The 25,216-nt window shown below is 37.9% G+C and overlaps 1 protein-coding gene across 4 annotated transcripts in view; it reads left to right on the top strand.

Annotated features, from left to right (window-relative positions):
- The window catches only part of LOC125688048 (complement C4-like), a 52,609-nt gene that overhangs the window by 10,855 nt on the left and 16,538 nt on the right, over nucleotides 1-25,216 (top strand). For all 4 annotated transcript variants that reach the window (XM_048933535.1, XM_048933536.1, XM_048933534.1 and 1 more), the window contains 24 exons: nucleotides 632-824; nucleotides 2,180-2,363; nucleotides 3,335-3,405; nucleotides 3,685-3,770; nucleotides 4,775-4,857; nucleotides 5,935-6,022; nucleotides 8,906-9,011; nucleotides 9,207-9,330; nucleotides 11,359-11,474; nucleotides 12,179-12,346; nucleotides 13,073-13,270; nucleotides 15,432-15,623; nucleotides 16,686-16,835; nucleotides 17,229-17,355; nucleotides 17,710-17,781; nucleotides 18,177-18,383; nucleotides 18,924-19,035; nucleotides 19,266-19,336; nucleotides 19,931-20,070; nucleotides 20,905-21,117; nucleotides 22,049-22,100; nucleotides 22,583-22,663; nucleotides 23,688-23,891; nucleotides 24,753-24,828. In XM_048933535.1, the coding sequence (XP_048789492.1) occupies nucleotides 632-824; nucleotides 2,180-2,363; nucleotides 3,335-3,405; nucleotides 3,685-3,770; nucleotides 4,775-4,857; nucleotides 5,935-6,022; nucleotides 8,906-9,011; nucleotides 9,207-9,330; nucleotides 11,359-11,474; nucleotides 12,179-12,346; nucleotides 13,073-13,270; nucleotides 15,432-15,623; nucleotides 16,686-16,835; nucleotides 17,229-17,355; nucleotides 17,710-17,781; nucleotides 18,177-18,383; nucleotides 18,924-19,035; nucleotides 19,266-19,336; nucleotides 19,931-20,070; nucleotides 20,905-21,117; nucleotides 22,049-22,100; nucleotides 22,583-22,663; nucleotides 23,688-23,891; nucleotides 24,753-24,828 (3,114 nt within the window). The remainder of the gene's footprint in view (nucleotides 1-631; nucleotides 825-2,179; nucleotides 2,364-3,334; nucleotides 3,406-3,684; nucleotides 3,771-4,774; nucleotides 4,858-5,934; nucleotides 6,023-8,905; nucleotides 9,012-9,206; nucleotides 9,331-11,358; nucleotides 11,475-12,178; nucleotides 12,347-13,072; nucleotides 13,271-15,431; nucleotides 15,624-16,685; nucleotides 16,836-17,228; nucleotides 17,356-17,709; nucleotides 17,782-18,176; nucleotides 18,384-18,923; nucleotides 19,036-19,265; nucleotides 19,337-19,930; nucleotides 20,071-20,904; nucleotides 21,118-22,048; nucleotides 22,101-22,582; nucleotides 22,664-23,687; nucleotides 23,892-24,752; nucleotides 24,829-25,216) is intronic.

Below are 25,216 nucleotides of genomic sequence, written 5' to 3'. Positions count from 1 at the left end.
ACAGAAAGTAGGAAACGCGTTTGGCCTTGAAAGAGAAGGGCAGCGCTGAGCTCTGCTGTCTGTGACAGCAACAGAGCCTGAGGGAACAGCATGGAGCTGTGTCAGGGGAGGGGAGCTGGGGTTGAGGGAAAGGGTCTGCAGCACAGGGCGGTGGGCATGGAACAGGCTCCACAGGAAGGAGTTCAAGGAATATTTGAACAATGCTCTCAGACATATGGTCTGATTTTTGGGTGGTGCTGTGTGGAGGCAGGAGTTGGACTCAATGATCCTTGTGGGTCTCTTCCAACTCATGATATTCTATGATTCTACATGAAGATTCGTGAATTCGTGATATCAGATATATTACCACATATTGCAGGTGTTTTTTTCTCTCCTGTCGGTAGGGGTTGATCTTTTGTAGGACCTAATTTGTATAATACAGAATTCGGGGATCAATCAGAGAGTATCTGCCTTCTTTTAATATATACTCAAACTAAACTAGGTGACCTCCGCAAGGCTCTTTTAACCTCAACTATTTTGTGATATTGGGACTGACAAGCCTGTTTTCTTTAACAGTCATATTGGTTTTTTGCATCTTGTGTTATTCAAAAAAAGTCTACATATTGGTCAATCTATACCTATGTTATTTTAGATTTCTCATCACTGCCCCAAATGTGGTTCATTTGGGTGCACAGGAGACAGTAACCGTTCAAGTTCACGGAGCAAAGAGCCCAGTTCATGTTACTGCCTATTTCAAAGATGAGGTGAAAAATCGGCTTTTATCAGATAGGATCAACTTTAACCTTAACCAAGGGAACAACTACCAAGAGATAAAGAAAATAATGGTAAGTCTGCCATCATAGCGACGTAAATGCTTATCCTGGGTATAAATCATAATGTGTTCTAAAAATGCATTGGAACAGAGATAACATTGATTTCTAGAGTGAAACGAGAAAACATCAATATCAGTAGTGGTAACACTGCTAATCCAAAAAGCTAATAAAGTGATGGCTTTTGCTCTTCTGTACCTAATCATCAGGCACAAGGTTTTGATGGTGATGAAAGATTTTGTGATCAGAGTGATGAAATTAAATTTTTAAACTTTTTTTTTTTTTTTTTTGTCATTCTTCTAGAAATCTATGGCATTTGAAGGGTTGAGTTTTTCTTATTGATTTATTTTTTTCATCTGAGGGATTTGCTTTTCCTCCTGGAAGTATAGTAGTGTAATCCTTCAACTGTTTTCATGGCTTTATCATTTCCTTGGCCATCATAGGAAGCAGGGGAGTCCTCGAAAAATATGCAGTCTCTCATTCCAAAGAATGTAATTTTTCTGAAGACTGTTGATTAATTCTGCCTTACAACATTTGCTTCAGACACAATTCTTTGACACAATTCTTAACATTCAGTTCAGTAGTACTGATTGGCACTATTTGGTTGGAAACAACATACAGCAATAGTCAGTTTAGTTCTGTTTACTTGCAAAGCCATGGGTATCCAACCTTTTGGCTTGCCTAGGCCACACTGAGCGATGAGAAATTGTCAGGATGTTTAGAAATGTATCAAACTACATGAGCTGAAGTTCTGACCTCATGTACAAGATTTAAGCAAAGAAACATACCCAAAATCTGGGGCCCCCAGAACAGGAAGGATGTGGAGCTCTTGGAGAGGGTCCAGAGGAGGGCCACAAAGATACTCTGAGGACTGGAGCACCTCTCCAAACAGGGGAGGTTTAGGTTAGATATTAGGAGGAAGTTCTTCACACAGAGACTGGTGATGCACTGGAACAGGTTGCCCAAGGAGGCTGTGGATGCCCCATCCCTGGAGGCATTCAAGGCCAGGCTGGATGTGGCTCTGGGCAGCCTGGTCTGGTGGTTGGTGACCCTGCACATAGCAGGGGGTTGAAACTAGATGATCATTGTGGTCCTTTTCAACCCAGGCCATTCTATGTTTCTATGATATGAGAATGATATGGTAGCTGGAATTAAACATGCATGTAGACAGAAGAAAAGTCATTGGGCTTATGTTATTCACATTGGACAGAAAAGGGAGGAATAGATATTAATTCTACTTACAAAGAAATAGTCACTCAGTAAGACACAATTGAGTAACTTCTGTTGAATGATACTTCAGCTAACTTTGGCCATCAGCCATGTAATTCCAAGATTACCAGGTTTGTGTCTGTTTCTTTCATTATCTTCAGGTCAAGCCAGGAAATCTGCAGCAGGATACATTCAAGAAGAGTAAAAATCCACAAGTTCTGCTTGTCACTGAAAGCAGGGAGCTTCATAAGAAGGCTGTTCAAAAAATCCACATCCTCCTGTCATCCAAGAAGGGCTACATTTTCATTCAGACAGACAAGCCTATATATACACCAAATTCTAAAGGTTAACATACAAATGCTGCACTTCGGATGTTGAATATACATGTTACATGGGCATGGTTTAAAAAAGTAATAATGACTTGATCTTATATAATGTAATTCCTTGTCTTTTCCCACAGCTATCTCCATATATACAAACCAGTCCAGATTTTACATTTGTGTTCTGCTGCCAGGGCTTTTGCGGGGTCTGCACTGCATATTAGAACAAGCACATGGAAATGACAGAGGAGCCAGAAAGTCTTTTTCTTCTTACAATGGGAGCCCCTCCAAAAATCTTTCTTGCTCAGAAAATTTCTCTTTCTGAGAAGAGAAAAAAATGTTAGAAGTATTCCTTCTGTTTGCAATGTCAGCACAAAGCATCTTTGCACTTCAAGATCACAACAGTTTTGTTTTTTAATAGTTTATGTAACTAGCAAGTGAGGGAGGTAAAAACAAATTCTTAAGTGTTACTGTAGACCTTGGCAGCAAAAGGAATAGTAGATGGATGAAGCTCTCTAAATAGTTTTCAGAAGTGGCTTCAAAATGGTATGAAGTAATGTAAAATTCAAAATATGGAAGACTGTAATTCTTCTTCTTCTTTTTTTTTCTTACACTTCTATTTTTTGAAAAGAAGTATTTTATCCTAAACTCAGATACATACTGGTAGCCAACCAACAATCAATAGAACAAGAGGAAATAGCCTCAAGTTGCACCAGAGGAGGCTTAGATTGGATGTTAGGAATTGTTTATTCACTGAAAGGGTTGTGAAGCATTGGAACAGGCAGCCCAGCAGTTGAGTCACCATCCCTGGAGGTATTTAAAAGATACACAGGTGTGAGGTTTAAGGACAAAATCACTGGTAGACTTGCCAGTGATATGTTAACCGTTTGAGCTGGTGATCTATAGTTTTTAACAACCTAAATTTCTATGACTACAGTAATTACTATATAGAAAAGCAATAAGTACGTGAACACATTTTCTTCTTCCATTAACCAGTAAGATACAGGATCTTCATTCTGGACAATGCTATGAGGCCATCAGAAGATACAGTTACAGTTGCTGTGCTTGTGAGTATACAAATACTTTTAATGGGTGCTTCTTCAGCACAGGCATTATGGAAGTCTTTCACAAATAGTCCAAGAGTAAAGCCATGGCGATAGCTCCTCTCTTTTCCTCATCACTATTTACATACTGTGAGATATAATTCATTGTTGGTGCATGGAGGGAGGGGAAAAGCATGAAAATTAAGGTCAGAAAATAGCACGTCTTCCTTAGGATCAGTATATGACCATGAGTTTCTTTTTTAGTATCTGGTTTACGTTTGCTTGTTTTCACTCTCTCAACAGAATTCAAAAGGAATGGTGGTTATGAAGTCGGAACGGAAAATAAAAGCAGTGTTCAGTGAAAATTTTGATATACCTGACATTGCCGAGTATGTAACAATGCCCTGTGCATTAAAACTGTTCAGATGTCCAAATGTCTTCTTCCTTAGCTTTCCTTTAGGCCCTTCATCTTCAATTTGTATTAATACAGTATGTTTAGAAACCTTTATTCTTTATTCTCTTTATTAGAAACAATTGAGCAAATGCTTAACCATCTGCCTCAATCATATGAAGAAAGGTTGAGGGAACTGGGCTTGTTTAGGTTGGAGAAGAGAATGTTTGGGGAGATCTTATCATGGCCTTCCGATATTTGAAGGGAGCATATAAACAGGAGGGGGAACAGCTGTTTACGAGGGTGGGTAGTGATAGGACAAGGGGGAATGGTTTTAAACTGAGACAGGGGAGGTTTAGGTTAGATATTAGGAGGAAGTTTTTCACCCAGAGTGGTGATGGGAACAAGTTGCCCAAGGAGGCATTCAAGGCCAGGCTGGATGTGGCTCTGGGCAGCCTGGTCTGGTGGTTGATGACCCTGCACATAGCAGGGGGATTGAAACTAGATGAGCATTGTGGTCCTTTTCAACCCAGGCCATTCTCTGATTCTATGATATGATATGAAAATGACTATATCCAGGAGAGCACTTCCATAAGGATTTAATTTATAAAGTGATTTGAAATGGACTTGAGCTTTTACTTACTTACTGTTCAATGTGTGTTTTTTTGTGTGCTATCCTGATTTTAACACAGTGAAGATGAGGTATAGGTTATTACCATGAAATGCCTGTTTCTGTAGGTTTATCAGAAGCAATGCATATTACACGCAGCTTGCAAATATACTATCTTGCAGCTCCTCATAGAAGTCTGATGGAGCGTTACCTAGAAAATTGGGAAGTACTTTTCTAGCTCCTACAGTAAATGAGAAATCCATTAATAAATAGATTTTACATTGAATCATAAAAAGGACAAAACTAGTATTTAGCAGTAACTTAAATACTTTAGCATCACAACATATCGGAGGAATCTTAACTAATTATTTTCTACTAAATCTGAACTTTAGGCCTGGAACTTGGAAAATCAGAGCCTGGTTTCAACAGTATGAAATGTCGAATGCTTCAGCTGAATTTGAAGTTAAAAGATACGGTATGAAAATACTTAATTTGAAATATACATAGGAGGTCATCGCTACTGAATTAAAGATATACTGCAGTGATTAAATCTGGCTGTAACTAAATACTACTTACTAGATACACAATTCACAACATTTCTGTTTCTCATTGCTATGTCTTTTGTATGGAATGAGAATTCTTTGTGTCCTCTATTTATATTCAGTAAACAAAGAAGCAAACAAATTTTAAAAAGGCAGAATAAAATACCAACTTAATTTTTAAAAATCAACTTCAATTTTATTTCCAAATGATCATTTTGTAGAAAATAAAATAGAAGTATGCTGTTAAAATCAACTATTCTCTCACAGTAGAATGCTGTTTGGAAGTTCATTAGAGTTGTCACCGTACTCAGAAAAGCTTTCTATAAGGAAAATAAGGGCACCATGTAAAAGCGTAGAAATCCCACAATTTGAAGGAATAAATTACTTGATTTATGTGTGCTAAAATTATGCTACCTTCAAAATTTTTGTATGATATTTCTTCTTAAAAAAAAAAAAAAAAAAAATCCCTTAGGTTTATATTAAAATCCCAGATTCAGAAATCCATGTCTTTTTCTTTAGCTAGTGGGTACGTAGTGGATAACTAGTAACAGACAAGTGGATATTACTGCATCCCCTGCAAATGTCTACAGCCAGGAACAGATAAATGATTGCATCCACAATTAATACTAATATAGCTTTATAGGGGCACCTTACAGAGTGATACAGTTGATGCTGAGGATCTCTTGTCTACAATAAATGCATTTCAGTGTGGGTTTCCTTCAGACTACTTCTAGTCCAGGGCATTGAATGCACAATAGTGGTTGTAGATCATCTTCTGGCTTATTGCCATTGGATAAATCCATTTTGTGTGTTCCTAGACTGCTTCACTAGGTGAAGCAAAGCAGAGTAAGAGAAGATAATCAGGAGATTTGCTTCAGAGTTATGATCCAAAATAAAAGACTAACACAGCTCCATCCTTTTTAGGGAGCGTTGCAACATACCAGGAATTTGAGTTCCCACAACACATGCCATCATGACCTTACAGTTTTTGTGTTTTATTTTTCATGCAGAACTTCCATCTTTTGAAGTCAAACTGATTCCACTTCAGCCATACTACTCCATCTGGAATGAAAACTTCATATTTGATATCGAGGCAAAGTGAGTGAACTTAAATTGAGGTCATTTAGAAGGTGGATAGGTAGATAATGAATTTTGCTGCTGCTGCTTCTCCTCATCATTAACAGTTAACTAAGTTCTGGATTTATTTGAATTTAACTTTATCCTCTTGTACTCTCTGTTTCTGCTTTACTGCTAAATTTTGGTGTCGGTGTAAAGTGCTACATAGATGCAAGTGGTGGTGATCAAAATGAAACAAAATTTTCGGAATGCTTTAGATTTTTAGCAGATGGGTGACAATTTAGAATTCTCTGTGTTGCTAAGAAAGATTCCAGTCAAAATAATAACCAGTTTTTCTTTACAGTTTTTGATTTAAACATTTGGAATCAATCTAAAGCCTCAGATGTTGCTATTCAATGCAATTCAAATAGAAAGGGATTGAGGTTTTAAAATGAAATTTTCTACTATGAAATTTTCTAATCCTCAATGTCCAGTGAAGTTTGGAAGTAACAAATTCATTCTTACTTGAGAACAGTGATGTTATGCAGAAATTCCTTTGAATTGAGGTGAATAAATACGGTTAATCAGAGGAGTTTATATAAGCATTGCTATGGATGTGTGCATTACTTCATCTCAGTTTGAGTTCAACATGAAACCAGAAAAGCTATTTGAACCACCTGAGCAGGCAAAAGAACCATCCCAGGGAAGACTCCTGAGCACTTGAGGTTGGCTGCTGGCTTTTTGGCCAGTGCTCAGACTCAGCCGTTGAACACTCCCCAGATAACTCCAAGAAGCTGTTTAGATGTCAGCACAGAGCAAGACCCACTCCAGGTCAGCAGTCTGGATATCTGTTTAATTTTATATAATCACTTTATCTCCAGCAGGGTGCAGGGTATAGCTGTGCTGTGTGGTCCCTGGCACTTATCCAAGCAGAATACTCACCATGAACCCCAAGTTCTAGTGGGTTTTATTTTCAGTGTAAGCTAACCCCTGGATAGTTTATATAAAGTTGCTCTTCTGCCCACCGTCATTCAGGTCTTCACATTTCATGCTGATCCCTCCTTTCCTCAGAGTGTCCTGTGAGAGCAGACAGGTTTCAGCATCAGTCTCCTTTTGTTTGGCTGAGCAAAGTCAGCTCTTCTAGTCTCAGGAACAAGGAATTATCTTGGTTGGAAGAAACCTTCAGTATCACCAAGCCCAGCAACCTACCGAGTCCCATCATTAAACCAGGTCAGTTAGTGCCATATCCACACCTCTTAAATACCTCCAGGGATGGAGACTCCACTACTTCCCGAGGCAGCCTGTTCCAATGCAAACCACACTACCCATGAAGAAATTAACCCTAATATTCAATCTAAGCCTTGCTTGATTTACCTGGCAAGGCCACAGGCTGTTTCCTCGTATCCCATCAGTTGTCACCTGAAAAAAATCCAACACCCACCTCACTGCAAGCTCCTTTTATTTAGCTCAGCATCTTCTTCTCCAGTATGAACAATTACCTCAGCCACTCCTCATAACTCGTTTTCTAGTCCTTTCACCAGCTTCACTGCCGTTCACTTGCTCACCTTCATTTTCTTTTATTTATTACTCCTTTTGTTAGTTTTATTCATGATTGTTTGATAACATCAGTGATACCAGATAACTAGAATTCTCTCTTTGTTACCACAGCATTCAATTTTGACTTTATGAAGTGTGCAGTTCCTTGTATACATTTCACTGTTCATTGATGTTGTAATTATTTAAGAGGTAAAATAACTTAATGCTGTTCTTTTGTTTATTGAAAAGGTCCTAGTGATGTTAAAAAGGCCTGCTTGACTTCCATCAGTATCAACAAATCAAATTCATTTAATCAAGCTTGCTACTCTGAACTGGCCATGCATGTAATTAACAAAAAATTATTTGATATATTGACTGTTGTTTCCAGTAGTTGCTAGGTCTGTCATTTTAAGCAGTTTTCATAAGAATTCCTTCTCAATCTTCTGAAAAATTTTAGATTCACTGATACAGATGAATGCTACTGATCAGGTCAATTTGGAAGTGTCACTGTTTTAATAAAAATAAGCCATTATAGAGCTGAAAAGAAGAATTTCCACAGCAAGAAACAATATCGTGGGAGGTTAGAGTAGGTGATCTTTAAGGGTTTTTCCAACACAAACCATTCCATGATTCTATGATGTGTTGATAAGTCTCATGGGGTGCACTGCATGCTGCTCTGCAGGAGGATGCCAAAGATCCTGTATCTGCCAAGGTCTCCTTGAGTAAGGAGCCTGCTAGGTGAAACAACATACCCTGTCATCTCTCCCCATCATCTGTATGAAAGCTCAGGGATGTTCTGACCAAATACTGCCACACTGCCTGAATGCATATGAGAGATATGAGGTGGAGGGTGTTTACTCTGCCTAATGCAGATATGGACACTTCAGCAGATGAGCCTCTAGGTCCTTAGAGGTACTCATGCTTCATGTAGTTCCCGGACACTGCTCAGTTCATTAGTTACCCAATACAAAGGAATCAGCTGTTCATCCAAATTAAACAGACTGGATGCCTCCTTTGCTACCTGAGAAGTGGGTTGGTTGTGTGAGACCTCATGTACCTGTGCCAATAATGTTCTCCTTGGTTTGTAAACAATACAGAAATTTACTCAAGTATAAATTTTGTCAGATGATGGCTCCTCCGCATGGGATTCTGACAAGTTGATTTGCTACATCCATCCATCTAGTGAAATCACTGATTCTTATGGGCCTGTAGCAGTCTTCATGTTTGCATTATCAGTGGGTGGAACTATTTTTCATTTTCAAGGTATCAATTGCAGTCAGTATGCTTACAAGCTTGCCTATTTTATTTTAGCATAAAATTATTAATGTGATTTATGCTTGCTTTTTGTCAGTGTAATGATTCATCTCCTCGCTTTTCTTCCTTCCAAAGGCACTCTTATGGAAAAGGGATTGAAGGTATTGCGTATGTACGATTTGGAATAATCGATGAAACTGAGAATAAAGTCTTTCTTCCAGGCCTGGAACAACAGCTGTCAGTAAGTACTACTAAAGTTCAGTGGAATTATTCAGATTTATCCCAAGTGAGCTGAATATTGTCAGCTATTGAAATATATTGAAATTATTATTTAAATATAAATCCCTGTAGTACAATAGCCATGCAGTGAACTTTTTTGTAATTCTAATGGCAACAAATCAGCAAAGGTAGTCACTGTTTTTGGCTTCTCTTATAGATTCAAAATGGAAAAGGAAGAGTTACTTTAACTACACCACTTCTGGAAGAGAAATTAAAAAAGAATATTTCCACTCTGGAAGGGTTTCATTTATATGTTGCCGTTACTGCTGTAGAAACTGCAAGTGAGTAGATTATGCCTTCACTGACACAGTCTGTAATATTTACACTGAACATTCTCTAGGATTATCTTTCATGTGAGCAACCTTGTACCATATTAAGTAGCTCTGTGAGGATAGCTAACATATTAATTAATTAATAATGTAATTAATAATTTAATTAATGTGGTTTAATTAGTTAATTAAACCATATTAAGAGGCATCAGATGCCTGTATAGAGGCAACTGAATTGCTGCTCCCCTTGTGACCTTGTCTGAGTATTTGCCTCAGCCAGGTCTACTCCATACATGCAGAGTTACGAGCTGAGCATGGTGCTCTATCTTACTTTGTTCCCCAGCTAGCTGAGCTGTCAGTGGAAAGATGAGACATGTACCACAACCATGGTGTGATGCAGAGTCCTTGTGACTCCTGCTAGTTCTCTTATGCCTTGTCACACTTTCTACACCTAGTGCTACATTAAGTTATCTTAAGAATTATCTTGTTTTTACATTGATTGTTGACCATTTCAGCTGTTTCACTATAAAACTGCTATTGAAAATGCAGTTTCTAGGAGATCATCTTTCCCACATGCCAGCTGGCTAGGAATTGACATCAAATCCTGGCAGATCTCTACTATGGCCCACATAAGGCAGACCCAAAATGGTAACAGGGCTAGTTTAAATTCATATTTTGCTATGTTGAAGTCTTAAAAGGTGAGCAAAACAGCAAGGCTGCTCTGGAGATGAGAGAGAGCATTAAGCATCTTAGACATCTCCTGCAGGGCTGAACAGTTTAGCTTATGTGTACAATATAGTCCAAATAGTATGATTTTGCTATTCATTTAGGATGGTGGCTGAGGAAATGAGGCTGGAGTGCACCTTCCAAAAAATATTCCTAGGGAATAAATAAATATTTTCAGAGTTTACTAAAAAGGATTTGTATGGACACTTGCTCACAGCAATGCTAAACACAACAAGGCCTCCAGATGTCTTACAGCTATCCACAGCAGATCACTGGGTTGACTGAGTGCGGTGGTGAATGGCTTAATTGTGTTGCAGTCAGTCATAAGAGGCATGAACTTCAGTGCTTGTTACTGAAGTTGAATCTTCAATGGAGCTGACTCTGCAATCTTGGTCAATATTTGTCCTGTTGTTGTTTAAGGGAGATTGGTGCCTTTTACATTAAGTGTCTGAAAGTAAGGCACCTGGCCAGAGCCAGGTGTATAGTATATAGTAAGCAGAGAAGATAGATAGGGTAAACTGTACTCCAGGGATGTTTCTATGCACTGGTTATAGGAGTCTAGTTACTTAGCTCAGAATTAAAAATTCCTAAAAATCCTAAATATCAATTAGAATGTATTTGAATCCTAAAATTAAGTAAATTACACTCCAGCAGTGCCTTTTTTTTTTCTTTTAATATATAATTTTCTATAGTTACTTTCACTTACTACAGCATTTATTTCAGGCAGAAAAAGGGATTGTTCTCATTACCACAACAGCATGATGAATCTCATGATGTGACATGGTCTCTTCCCCTCTGTGCATACTTTATCTGCCATCCACACACGGGTTCTATCCACACTTGCATATTTGCTGGGCTTAGTGTTTCATACATGCATGGCAGAGCAAGGCTGGAGAACTTTACTGGCACACTTCCACCTTTCAGTGTTTAAAGTAGAAAATAAGGACTAAGGAAATTATGTCTCTAAACACACTTTGTATTAATCAAGGCATGCTTTTAGAAGTAGCTGGAGGAAGCATAATAGAGCACTTCACAGCTCTCAGTTTCCAAGCTCCCAAGAGCACACATTTGCTTGTGCCAAAAGGTTGGAGCACTGGACACAAAGAACTGCCATTGGGCTGGCCCATCTATAGTTATGTTCCCAGTCCTCCTGTACTCAACTCAACTGAAGCTCTGTAGGGAGGAATCACGTTACAGTTGTCTTTATGTACAACGATTACAATGCAGTGAAAATGGAAAACCATAGATGCTATGGTAATAGGTAAGTAAATAGATATTACTCTCATGGCAATGCGTATTGTTTGATATCAACAGGTGGAGAGATGAGGGAAGAGGAACTCAGCAATGTGAAGTTTGTGAAATCTCCTTATGTTGTTGATCTGTCTAACACCAAAAAGTACTTTGTGCCTGGAGCCCCCTTCTCTGTTGTGGTATGCATTATTTAGCTATCTCTGCCTCCATAGAAATAGGTTTATATTGGTTTGTAAAACTCCTATCTGATCCAATGGGAATTTTGTAGAAGAGACCTTCAGGAACAGGCCCAACATGGAGCTACTGTTGGTGTTTCTGGTTTGTCTTGAGCTTGAGCAGAGAAATAAAATCAGAAAATGCTGCTTCTGTTTTGGAACTCATCTGTGCACTGTAGCATTACAAGGTTTCACAAAGCCTGTAGCAGACTCTTCTTCACTTCCATACAGAAAGGTTAAAAGAATCATGTGTATCAGTTTAATCCTGTATCAAATTAAAATTACAAAAACTGAAATACAGAATATTGACTTTTATTTTATTTAAGTTAGTGAGTTTTAAAACCTGGCAAGTTTTCCTTCAAATTTTTCTACAAGCTGTCAAGGTTAGAAATTCACCTAAAAACAGTTGAAGACAAATATCTCTGGGATCTGATGCTAAATAAAGATCTGGGGCAGCTGTTAATTTTTGTTCATCGATTTTAATCTTAGCTGAGTCCAGACTGAGTCGATTGCTATCCTTTTCCCTATGTATCTCTAAATGGCTATGTATACAGTATTATATTTCCTTTTAATTTATAAATATTAATATATATTTGCTTCTTCTTTGTGGGCATTTTTTAAACCAAAAGTTTCTTTGAAGTAACAGACAAAGATTTTTTTTCAAATAGGCCTCTGTCACTTTGGTTGATGGCTCTCCTGCTGCCTCCTTGCCTGTCACTGCTACTGTCACCATACCTGGAAAGTCCTCCATGAAGAAGACTGCACTTTCTAATAATGATGGCCTAATCCCCCTCACATTTGACATCCCTGCAGATGCCCAGACTCTTCAAGTAGTGGTAAGGAAAACCCAGACATTCATGTTTAAAAGCACTCTGTTAAGAAGAGCTCTTGAGACAATTGCAAATGTCTGTGAAGCTGTTTTGTTTTCATTATGAAAGATGAATTCTTATACCATATTCACAACTTTATCAAGGTTGTATGAGATATCAGACAGACCAGGGTTTGAGGGATATCTAGTTGAAATGAATGACTTACTCTTGTACATCAGAGCTTTGAGAGTGTGCATGGCTGGTGACCCGTTTTTGTATGGTTCCAACATGTATTTTCTTGATATGGGGAATATGAATTGGTCTGTAAGGAATATCACCATGAGAAGTGACAGCAAACAATGAAAAGAGGGCATAGAAAAATATCAGGTGCAATACAGACTAGATCTGTATTTATACCTGATGCTCAGAGGGTGTGATTATATTCACAGTATAAAAACAGAAAAAAAGGCATTGAATTACCACTGTGTGATTTTAAGATATTTATTCTGATTCAGAAAAAGCCATACCTGAAAAATATCAATCACTAGTGCAGCAAGAGACAAAATAAGGTTGGAGAAAAAGTGATGAAAAACCTTGGTCTTTTGATGCCCTGTTCTGCTAACGTGGTCTCTGTGGGACCTCATCTCATTTCTCAGCATTTTCAGAATAATCTGGCATGATGTGAATGGAGTGACACTGCATATTTTCTCTTGAGGGACACTTTACTCACTCTGTCCTTTCCTCCCCTGACAGGTAAAGGCTGAAGAGGGAAAAGAAAGGTTAGAATCACCTGAAACCAGTATCAGAGCTGAAAGATACCAGTCTGCTACCCGTGACTACCTTAGCATCAGCATCCCACATACTGTTTTGGCACCTGGAGATACTTTACGAGTCATCTTAAATGCCATCCATCAGTCTGGCAGTGGGAAGATTGACTACTTCTATTATATGGTAAACGGAATAGTGGCATATCAGTAATATCTTCTAGATACTATACAAGAAAAACTATACTGTCCGTCTAGGACAGACAAGGTGATCAGTGTCCTAGCACACCAAGCCTACCAAGAGAGGTTGAGGGAAGTGGGCTTGTGCAGTATGGGGAAGAGGCTGAGTGAGTTACTAACTACTTCAAATTCCTTGAAGAGAGATTACAAGCATAACAGAGAGAAACTTTCCTAGGTGGTACCATGTAATGTAATAAGGGACAAAGTCCACATTGTAGCTTGAAAGATTCATTTTGGAAAAATCTTTTCACTAATGATGAATACAACACTGGAAGAATTTTCCTGGACACTTCAGGGAATTGACACTCTCAGAAACACTCAGTGCTCACCTAGAGAACATCGTATCTGACCCGCTTACGCCGATGATAACCTATCTTTGAGTAGACAGTTAAACTAGAGATTTCCACAAATGCCTTCCAAAAATATTTCTGCAACTTCGTTATTTACATACATTTTTATTTATCTTTGGACATAATATACACGACTTTGTAATCTCTTTTTTTTTTTTTCTTCTGAATAAGAAGACATGGTTATAAATTTTGGTCTGTAGTTACTAATAGTCTAAAGCAAATAGGTGCATGTGTACAACATTTACATAATAATGTAGATATATATATTAAAAATACTAAATTGAGAGCCTCTCACTCCATCCAATCTGAGTTCTGTTCTTGTAATAAGCCTACTATTTTTTATTGATATAATTCTTATAGATACCTTTTCTTCAGCCATTACAAAAATGTCTACCCTGCTGTGAGCAGATCATTTATATAAATTAAGTTTCTACCCCCTAGAAACAGAAAACACAGTCACATGCTAGGAGACCTTGAATATCTCTGAAAATGTCTTTTGAGGATATCTATTGCTTATTACATGAATAATACATGATTCTGAAATTGCCATATTACTTGCAGCTGATGTCAGTTAATGGGCAACTCACAGTTCTCTCCAAAAGAAGATGAAGGGCTGTTGAAGGCATTAGCTATTATGGTGCTAAATAACATCTTGAAACTGGAACAAAAGATCGGTTCTGCAGATGAAAAAGCCAGAAAACAATCCTGTTCAGCCAGGACCAGGCACACAAAGTATTTATTCTGCTTAAGGGGACAAATGCATTCACAGATACATTCCAGGAGCAAATCTGTTGCATGTGAACTGTTTCTTTATCTCTCTTCTCATAATTTCCATTGGCAGCTTAAATTTCCCAGGCTGATAAGCAGCACAACAACAGCTTGCATTTACTTTTAATTGGACCCTTATATATTGGAATAATTGCATCCCAGGGAGTTAAATTTGGGTTTAGAGAGGTTGTTTTAATCACAGGGCTGAGCACAGCATTGACATTGCTGCTGCTCATTTCTGGGAAGGAGTAGGGCTGGCCAGGCAGGGTGATGGGGGCACTGCCAGAGCAATGAGGCTTTTTCTCAAACTTTGGTCCTTAAATGAAGACTGTGAGGATTTTGGATGAGGTTGCAACATAGTTTTGTTTCTCCCTCAAGCCCACTCCTTGTGCATTTAGGAAAGCTGCCTGTGTTTTATTTGCTGACTACTCATGAAAATAGGAAGAAAATGATAAAATAGTACAAGATGGGCAGAAATCGTTTAAGGGCCAGGCTATGATCCTTTACACTGAATAATACTTGGGTAGTTAAAACCTCTCTTTCCAATTCCTCCACATTATCCGAAATATTCAATACAGATGGTAGATAAATACAGCTGATATCTTCCTGAGGGTGATGACCTGTTATTGCAGAACACAGAAGAATGCCATCTCTGAGCCCCTTTTCAAGCAGTAAGACCAAGTGGAGAGAGATAGACATATTTAGATCTGGGCCACAGGACCCATGCAGCAGAGACTGTTCTCCTAGAGGCTCTGTGCTGGTCTCAGCCAGAATACCGTTGGAGAATTAAAACTGTTAGATGCCATTACAGAATAAAGTTCAAACAAAAATGGCCTCATAAAATTATATATATGCAGATATATAATATACATAATATACACAATACGTCTAATATATATAACAGATAATGCATATAGATTATAAAATTACACAATGTATTGTGTGTTGCATATTCACAATGCTTGATCTCTCTTATGTTTCTTTCTATAGGTTATAGCAAAGGGACAAGCTGAGCTGTTGGGAAGGGTGTCCTCCTCAAACAAAGTAATAAACCTCAAAATCACTCAGCAGATGGTGCCTGCTTTTCGCTTCTTAGCTTACTACTTCATTGCAAACCAGGGCCGTCAAGAGATTGTTGCTGATTCTGTATGGGTAGATGTTATGGATGTCTGTGAAGGAAAGGTAAATTCAGAGCAAGTAGCTTCTGATTTTGTGTTCCAAAATAATAACAAAAATATTATCAGCAGAGAGTACAGACCTGGGGTTGAAATGTGAAAGGCATGGTGGACATTTTCTTTTTTATTTAAAGAGGGAATCATCGTGATTCTTGATAAAAGGTACAGCTGGTAAACACTCCCAGGAATGATGTCACAGATAGTCCTTTTCTACAGGACAGGTTATGCCTTGAAGAGACGAAAAACATAATTTCATAAAGGTAAATCCCTGGCCTAGATAATAGAAGTCCACAGCAAATACTAGCAGGACTCCTGAGTGGCAGGATCTCTTGAGAACTCTTTCTTCCTGCAGTGATGTTCATTGAATGAAAGTAGAGTGAATTTACTGGGGGGAAAAAAAAGAAATTTAATGCAATTTTTAATGTTTTTATTCCTTTTGAAGCTTTTGTAATGTTTCAGAAATACAATTTTTTTATTTCCTTCCATTAGAAAATGAAATGTGGATAAAACTGAGGTTTCTCTAAGACTTTTTTCACCTTTTATCTTCGTCTTTTTGACACTATAAAGGAAAAATAAAAGAACCCAGAGAGGCTGTGGATACCCCATCCCTGCAGGCATTCAAGGCCAGGCTGGATGTGGCTCTGGGCAGCCTGGTCTGGTGGTTGGCAACCCTGCCCATGGCAGGAGGATTGAAATGAGATGATCTTTGAGGTTCTTTTCAACCCAGGCCATTCTAAGTTTCTATGAACATTTTTTACAATAGCATGAAACACAATTACTGAAGTGTCAACAGTTCAAAATAACTTCTGTTTCCATTGGAAGATAACAAAAAAGGGGCAAATTCCCTACACATGCTTTTAATTCACATTGGTGCTTATGTCCCATTGTAAGATAACATCCAGATATATCTGCTAACATTCCTCATAGTGCCCCAGTAGTGGTTATCTGCCAAAAGGTAGGATCCCAAGCAGAAACACTGCCTCGTGCTGCTGACACAGTACTGTCTGCCCAGAGAGTGCCTGCATTTCATTAACAAATATGACATTTTGTTTCAATATTTTCTATTTAGATTAAAGTGAGAACAGAACATGAGATGTATGAACCAACCAACAACGTCAAATTACAGATTGAAACGGACCATGCGGGAACTGTTGCCTTAGCTGTGGTTGATAAAGCAGTGTTTATTCTAAACAAGAAAAATAAACTCACATCCAAAAAAGTAAGATAACTTTAGAAAGAAAATATCATGCTTTCTAGCCAGGAAAATTTTTCCATGACTAATGAGAGGATTAAAATGAAATTAATGGTTAAATGCTTAATCCAAACTTTGCTAAACTTGAAAGTGCTTTTGCTCTTGCAGTTTAAGATGCATTTAAATGAGAAGTTTGGGAATTCCCATGTTACAGCAGATAATTTTGTAAATTAAAAAAAAAAAAAAAAATTAATTGAAATTATTCCACAACCAAAACATTCCTCAACTTTAATCTTTGTTTCCACGTACAGTTTATACCAAGTTTCTGCAAGTTAAAGGCAATGAGAATGTTATTATAATAGTAATAATAAACTTGCAAGTATGTACACAACATGAAATCTATGGTGTTTTATTTGGCAGGTATTTAAGGCAATGAATTCATATGATCTTGGATGTTCCGCAGGCGGTGGTGCAGATAGTGCTCAAGTTTTTACTGATGTTGGTCTTGCCTTTTTATCAGACACAATTCAATCCAATGTTCGAGAAGGTAAGTGAAACCTGTCCTTTACCTTAGATGTTCATACAAATCAATCTACACTTGGGGAAGTTGATTGCTTAAAAATTAGAAACATTTTATCATGCAGTTGTAAGAGCTGGTGTCCCTGTGGATTTTTATTTTCCCGTTCTTTTTCTGCGTGCTGGCAGCTCCGACAGCCCAGATGTTGGCTGCTGGTCCACTGGTACCCAGCTCACTTGCAGTAGGGCAACAGTTGGCTGGGACTGAAAGCAATATGTCTTCTGTAAATGAGATGTGTCCTAGTAAGGCTCTTCCAGGATTGACATGAATTATTTGACTATTATTGTCATGTCAAAACCAAACTCTTCTATTCTGCCTACCCAGGGTATACCTGCCTCCAGGCTACCAGAAGGGAGAAGAGATCTTTGGATTTCCGGAAGAAAATGTTAGGAATTGGTATGTCCATTCACCTGGGTGGCACAAAAGGACTAGTGGGGATAGCTGATATCAAGGTGATATTTGATATTTCCTTGCCAAGTCACCGGAACTTTTGATTCAGTGACTTTCTCCAAAAACGAGAGTAGAGCCATGAATTTTCATACCATGATATTTAATTCCAATGTGCCACATTCTTAATCCAAAGAGAAAGCTTATACTGGATGTGATGTGATATGTTCTTTGCTGTGCTATTCTGTGGTCTGATCTGATTTTAGGATGGAGCACAGGTTTCTGGTTATAGGTAGACTATTGCAATGTTAATTAATCTTAACTGCAAATAACAGCAGGAATCAACACCTTTCTGCTTCCTACTGTTTCCACACCTCTAATTGTGGCCTTCAATTATGTTGCAGCTAGCAAATATCAAGATGCTGATGTACGCAAATGCTGTGAAGATGGAATGAAATTAAATGCCATGAAGTATTCTTGTTCAAAAAGGTTAACGAGAGTGACTGGCCCTCCCAAATGCAGAGAAGCTTTCAAGGCCTGTTGTGAAAGTGCCACAGCCCTCAGGAAGGAGGAGGCAGCAAAGAGGAGAACCGCAGTGAGCTTGGCACGAAGTAAAAAATGATATACCACTGTCTAAAGAAAATTACCCTTCACAGAGGGGCAAAGGAAAGCTAAGGGTTGTTTAATCTTTCGTGGCTTTTCCATCAGTGGTGCTATCACTATAACTCCCGAGTATCTCTAAAGGGCTGTCTTCAGTTAGGGACAATTTTATTTCTGTCTTTCTTCCTTTCTTCTCCCCAAAGTCTCTTTCTCTGATCCAACAGCCATGTCACAAAAAAACCCAAAACTCTTCACATTGAAAATGATCATATTCAGAGACTTTGCACTCATTACTTAAGGGGAATTTTTTCTCGGTTGGCATCATACCATTGTTGAACATAGAAAGAAAAAATATCTTTTCTCAATGACAAAAATCTTTGGTCATTGCATCTCTCTCTCCCCCCCTTTTTTTTTAATGCATAAGATGAAACTCAGATGAATTCATTTAGACTGCTTTTCAGTGCTACCTTCTTTTTGACTAAAGGTCTGCAAGACATTGTATGGTCAGCAACAGAAGTCTTCAAAAGAGAAATCTCACTTTTGTTTTATAGACTATGATAAGGAAGAAGAAATCTTTGAGGAAATGACTCTCAATTTGCGCAGTTATTTTCCTGAAAGCTGGTGGTGGCAATTCAAAGAAGTGAAAAATCCTGGAAACCATAGGTACTGTAATTACTTGACTAGATGAATGCATCAAAGTTTGAACAATAATGTATATGTATAAATATCAGCTTTATATGTTATCTAGTGCAGAAGAATTCAGAATACTTCCAAGTTATTTTGTCTTCAGAACTGAGCAAATAATTTTTAGTTTATAATTCTCAAACTTGGGTACATAACAACATTTACACATCATACGTCCATCCCAACGCATTTTGTTTTGTGTTTCTTAGTGTAACCAGCATTGCTCCTGACTCTATAACTACCTGGGAAGTTCAGGCAATAAGCATATCTCCCCAAAAAGGTAAAAAGTATTGTTATTCTATTGGGTATATTTTGTGAGAATGAATAGAGAATGTTTATTTCTTATGTCAGAGATGCAATGTCAACTTGACAGAGTGAGGTAATCTCTACTGAAAAACAACCAAGTGTTTGTACCATGATCATTCTCTTTTATGCCATATTAAGCTTAACTGGAGGTTAGGGGAGTAAATACATATCTTTGAAAACAAGGTGAAGTGGGCTATGAAGGGTGGACTGAACAATCAAAACAGCCTCCTTGTCTTCCAAATCTCAAAACAGTCACATTTGTCTTTCCTGTGGCTATGAGAAATGTAGTGACAATAACACTGATTTATAATTTAATATTTCTGGGAGTGAGTTCTGACTGTCTGCACCCAGATAGTGGTCATGGAGCTTATTTACAAAAGTCTAGGAAAGGTCATTGTGTTTTAAATATGGCCTCTGCAGGAAAGCCGGGCCACATTTAACTTACAAAATCTACAAATACTTCTGCCAAATTTTACCTGTCAAGAGCTATGGCTGTTATTCCAAACACCTAATTTTATCAACCGATCTTAAGTGTGTAATTCTCAACTCTTTTTTTTACTTATCCCAGGATTTTGCATAGCTGATCTTCATAACTTTGATGTTTTCAAAGACTTTTTTGTGTCCTTGAGATTACCATACTCAGTTAAACGACACGAACAACTGGAAATTAAAGCAGTGATTTACAACTATCTGCCCAATGATCTCCAGGTAATATTACCACAGGCTCTCTGGGCAATCTGTGCCAGTGTTTGATACTTCTTGGTGAAATGGTTTTCCCATTTTATAGATGTAGCATTATGGTGATTTCACACTGAGACCAAGTAAACTTTACCACCTCACTCTCTCACTCCTCCTCCTCAAAGGAAAAGAGTAAGAAAATGCAATAGAAAGGGGCTCCAGGATTAAGATAAGGACAAGGAGATTCTTTGCCATCATGTACAGAACCGACTCAGTGTAGGGAAATTAATATAATTTATTGTCTATTGCTAACAGAGTAGGGCAGTGAGAAATAAAAGTGAATTATACCTTCTCTACCACCCACCCTATTCTACCTTCTTTCCCCCAGTGACACGGGAATGAGGGCTGCAGTCATTCCAAAGCTCTTTATCTCTGCTGCTCCTTCATGGCCACTCTGCTGCTGTGCCAGGGTGGGGTCCCTCCCATAGGATACCATTCTCCCTAAACTGATCCATTCCTTAAATATGTTCTTGTAGAGCACACCCATCATGGCTCATAGGTCAGCTTTGGCAGTGGCAGTCCCTTTTGGACCTGGCTCTGATCTGACATGAGGCAGTGATGGGCTCTGCTCACTGAGGCCACCCCACAGCTACCCTGCTACATTAATCTTGCTATATAAGCCAGTATATGCATAGGAAATTCCTTTTTGTCTTGCAGATATATGTATTGCTCTTTCATTTTTAAACAACCTCCTTTTAGATCTGTTTCTTACTTCCCACTCTTATTTCAGAATTGGTGGAGCTGGACCATTTTCCTTTGCAGTGATGCTTTAGTACTGATGGTGGACACTGCCTTTTCCCATAGGTCACAGTGAAAATGGATGCGGTGAAGGGGCTGTGCACTGCAGAAGCAACAGGAAAGGCAGTGCAGCTGAAACTGGAGGCTAAGGGGAATTCAGCAACGCCAGCCTATTTCTCAGTTGTTCCACTTATTGTGGGAGAAATTCCAATTACTATTTCTGCTTTGGACTCAAATACTGGGCATAGCGATAGTGTTAGAAAGAACCTCAAGGTCGTGGTAAGTATGGGTAGTCGATGGTGGGCATTTCATTAGTATGTTTTTCTCCATTATGTATCAACAACATCCTTCAGTGCACATCTCTTCATCTTCAAATTCCACCTGCTTCATCAATATAAAAAGTATATAAAAAGTCCTTTTCTCTTATGAAGTCAAGATTGAATATACTCATCCAGTGATGTTTTGAGAAGGAAGTAGCCTTTCCTAAACATGAAGTTTAGCTCTATTATTTTATATCTAACTAATTGACCTCAATTACAAAGACTCATTACAACATCCAGACTAATTACAACATCCAAGTAGCCTATTGAGGGATATGAAACTTTGCACCATTAATGTCAACATTGCAGACTTGTACGTAAAGATGATTAATGAGATGATGCAAACCTACTGTTGTTACAGATCGTAACTTTTTTAGAGATTGACAGTGTCTCAGAGGCAGTGTTACACCAAAGCATTAAAATTGTCTGTGGAAACAGTTTTATAAAAGACAGACTTTTGAAAAGGGACGTGTGGAAATCAGAAGGGAAAAACCTTTGAGTTTTACCAACATGAGGAACTCAGAAATTGGTGGATTTCATAGAAAACAGGCTTATGAAAGTGAGTTCACCTGTGAATTTACCTGCACAGTTCACAAAGCTGAGAACAAACTTTGAAGTTTCATTTTTCTGGGCTTCAGTTAAAAGAATTTCTTCTAAGGAAATGTATCACTTATAACAAAAAGTCAGTAAAAAATGATTATTTTTTCAACTGGGACACTTCAATTCTGGTTTCAAGCTTCTTTTTTTACCTGGGAAGAAATTTCACTCCAAAATAACCTATTTCTGCCACCTGCTGGTCTGAGGCAGATGTGAAGATCATGGATTTCATGCAACTTAATTTCAGGTGTGAAATTGCAAAAGTTTTTACTTTTCTTTCTTCATTTGTACAGGCTGAAGGTGTTTTACAAAGAGAAGAACAGACAATTTGCATTAATAGTGACTGTAAGTTACACTTAGGAGTTAGACATAGATGAGATCTTGAGTAGGAATAGGGATTGTGAAGCCTGCTGTGAATATGGTAAAATACTTCTTAAGTTAAAAACATTCTTCATCCAAAACATAGCAGTAAGACTCAGGAAAAAATAATTTTTGTATACATGTTTATAACTGATTTGTATTACCTTTTTTTGTTAACAGTAGCATTCTTATTAAGTAGGCTTCTATTTTATTAATTAATGAGTATGAATGGGGGTAAGAAAAAGAACAACAAAGAATTGAAACTAAAAGCAAAAAAAAAAATTACTGACTAAAAATTAAATTTAAGAATTATAAGTATCTTTCTTATACATTTCCATTTAACATTTCTAATAACAGTTTGCTGTAATAGTCATCAACTGTGAGACATTCAATGAAAAGCATGTTCTAAAATTGCAGTATATTTTTGTGCTTAAAGAGTTTGGATGTTGAACCCTATTTATTTACAGTGAGATCCCATACACTGGACTTCAGCAGACCATCTGACATGGTACCAGGTTCTGAGAGTCACATGTTTGTTAGCCTGAAAGGTAAACATTTTCCATCAATATTTTTGTGGAAGGGAGAACAGACATGCCCCTTTTGCTGTTAGTTTCTGAACACCAAGTCTTCATTCATTCCTAGGTTTTCTGCCATGATCCAAATGGTCTTTCTTGCATGCCCAGGTTGTAAAAAAAAAAAAAAGAGCCCCAAGATTATCCAGCAGCTTACCTCATTCTCATTGCCCCTTCTCATTTGTACTGCATAGAATAATTCGGTCTTACTGTGCCCAGACCAAGGACACTAAGGTCAGAGAAGGGAAGAGTTGCCCATCAGTAGTAACTCCACACTGCATGCAGCCCTGTAGAAGTTAGCTTTATTGTTTGGGAATGAGTATACCATAATCTTATTCATAAGTTCTAGAAATATCTGTTTTTCTAAAGAGAAGGTATGTATATTTTTTACATATTTATGCTCATGCATACATAATTTAAAAATATGCAGTAGCAGAGCAAATACTCATCAAAGTTAAAAGCAAGTTATCCCAGGAATTGTACAATAATGCATCCTTGATGAAAAGGCTATTTGCTTGCATTTCAAATCCCTGTTCTAAAGTGCTGAGATGCCTAAAATCATCAAATGAGAAAATGGTAAATGTAAAGGTAAAAAATGCCAAACATGTTTGAAATTATTAAAGCATGATTATTTTTCCCCCCTGTGAGAGGATCAGTTCTAATCTGACAAGACCTTTCCAGTGAGAACCTGAGGCACCAGTCTTTGCCCCTCTCTTTGCATCCCCACTTTCAACAACCTCAGGACTCTTTCTATTCCATGTTACCTTACTGTCCCACCATTCTCCCTCCAGCTACTCCAGGACCTGGTAGCTCACCCCTGCTCTTCTTCAGCCTTGTGAAGTCACAAATGAGTGAAAATAGCTCAACAGGGAGAAGTATCAAGCAACTGTACAATCAGGGCATGCTGGAATGTCAACATATTGTTAATATCACATTTATTAATGTTACACCAGTCAGCTTGAAATGCTATATGTCTTACAGATTATGTCTTTTACAACAGGAAATCCTATGGGTGATTCTGTTGAAAACTGTCTGAGTCTCAATGGAACTGAGAAACTTATTCAAGTGCCCACGGGCTGTGCAGAGCAAACAATGGTGAAAATGGCTCCCACAGTCTATGCTATTGAGTACTTGGATGCCAGTGAGCAGTGGAAGAACTTTGATCCTGAACGAAAGGATGAAGCCATTAAGATGATTGAAAAAGGTACATAGAAAAAAAAAAAAAAAGAAAAAATACAAAATACAAAACAAAATACAGAAACCAACAAACACTGGCTTTGTTATCTCCCCATATTCTCCCCACACTAAATATTGCTACTTGCTTGAAGAAGTGAGCATGGTCTTGACACAGTCAAGCAGTAATGCCATTGGTAGCCTGCAGATAGATATAAAAAATGAAACTTGTGGGGAGGATTCGGGTGGCTAACTGCTTGTGTCTGACACTGCAGAGTGTTGACATTCAGAGTCCATCCTCTTCCTTGCCTCATTTAGAAGCAGAAAGTAAAATTTAAGTTGATCAATGTCAACTCAGATCAAATAGACAGCAGAAGGCAGTTGTGGAGTGTGAATCATTTCAGGCTAATGCAAATGTGATACAGATATGGTACAGATGTTCTTAAGATAATAGCAGCCAAGATCAGAAACCAAAAGTCATGAGTTTTAAAACTTAACCTGACATGGGTAGATGATATTTTGTATATTTTTTGATTTTGTGCACTGTGAAGTCAACAGCTTCAGAAGTTTTCAATAACGGGGAATAAGTTTCCCAACATTCACCATGGAAAAAAATGTCTTGTTAACTATGTATGTATCTATACATACCTACAGTTTTCAGGTTGTTTTCATGGCTTGACTAAATCAAACAAGACAAAGTACCTTGAAAACCTTGCCTTTTTTTTGTTTGTCAAAGGTCTACTGACCCAAACATTTCATACCTGATGAAAACCTCCATGAACCCAATTCACTAACAGTGCTGAACACATCCATGTTAATAAAAGTGATATATGAAAATTATCAAGAAATATGTATATATTCTAAGCAGTTCTGTGCTGTCTTGTTCATACAGGTTATACAAGACTGCTTGAATTTCAGAAGGATGACGGTTCCTATGGAGCTTTTAAATCAACACCCAGTAGTGTTTGGTAAATGTATTTTTCATAGCCAGCTTTGGTTCTTTTTTTGCCTCCTAAAATGCCACTATTACCATTTGATACAAAATTTTTTTGGGGGGTGAGGATAAGGGGAAGGTGGGAATGATTTTCAAAGTTTAGTGAGTATGGTATTGCCTGTGTACTTTCGTCATGGACAGTCAGTCTTCTAAGAATGTTAATCTTTAGCCCTTTACGAAAGAGAGTTATACAAAGCCCCTGATTATTTTGCATTTGCCACAGAGTATTCATATTGTCACTGCAATTCTAATGTTGCACAAGAAATCTCCAGCTTCCAGTGAGCACATTGTGTTCAATATGATTCTATGCAGAGATGGAGTATACTTAATTTCCAATTAATATATTCTTCAATAAATATATG

Source organism: Lagopus muta, chromosome 1 (assembly GCF_023343835.1).
Source record: "Lagopus muta isolate bLagMut1 chromosome 1, bLagMut1 primary, whole genome shotgun sequence".
In the NCBI taxonomy this organism is placed as follows: domain Eukaryota; kingdom Metazoa; phylum Chordata; class Aves; order Galliformes; family Phasianidae; genus Lagopus; species Lagopus muta.
The sequence above is the reverse complement of the archived record's forward strand: the minus strand, read 5'-3'. Positions and strand labels throughout refer to the sequence as shown.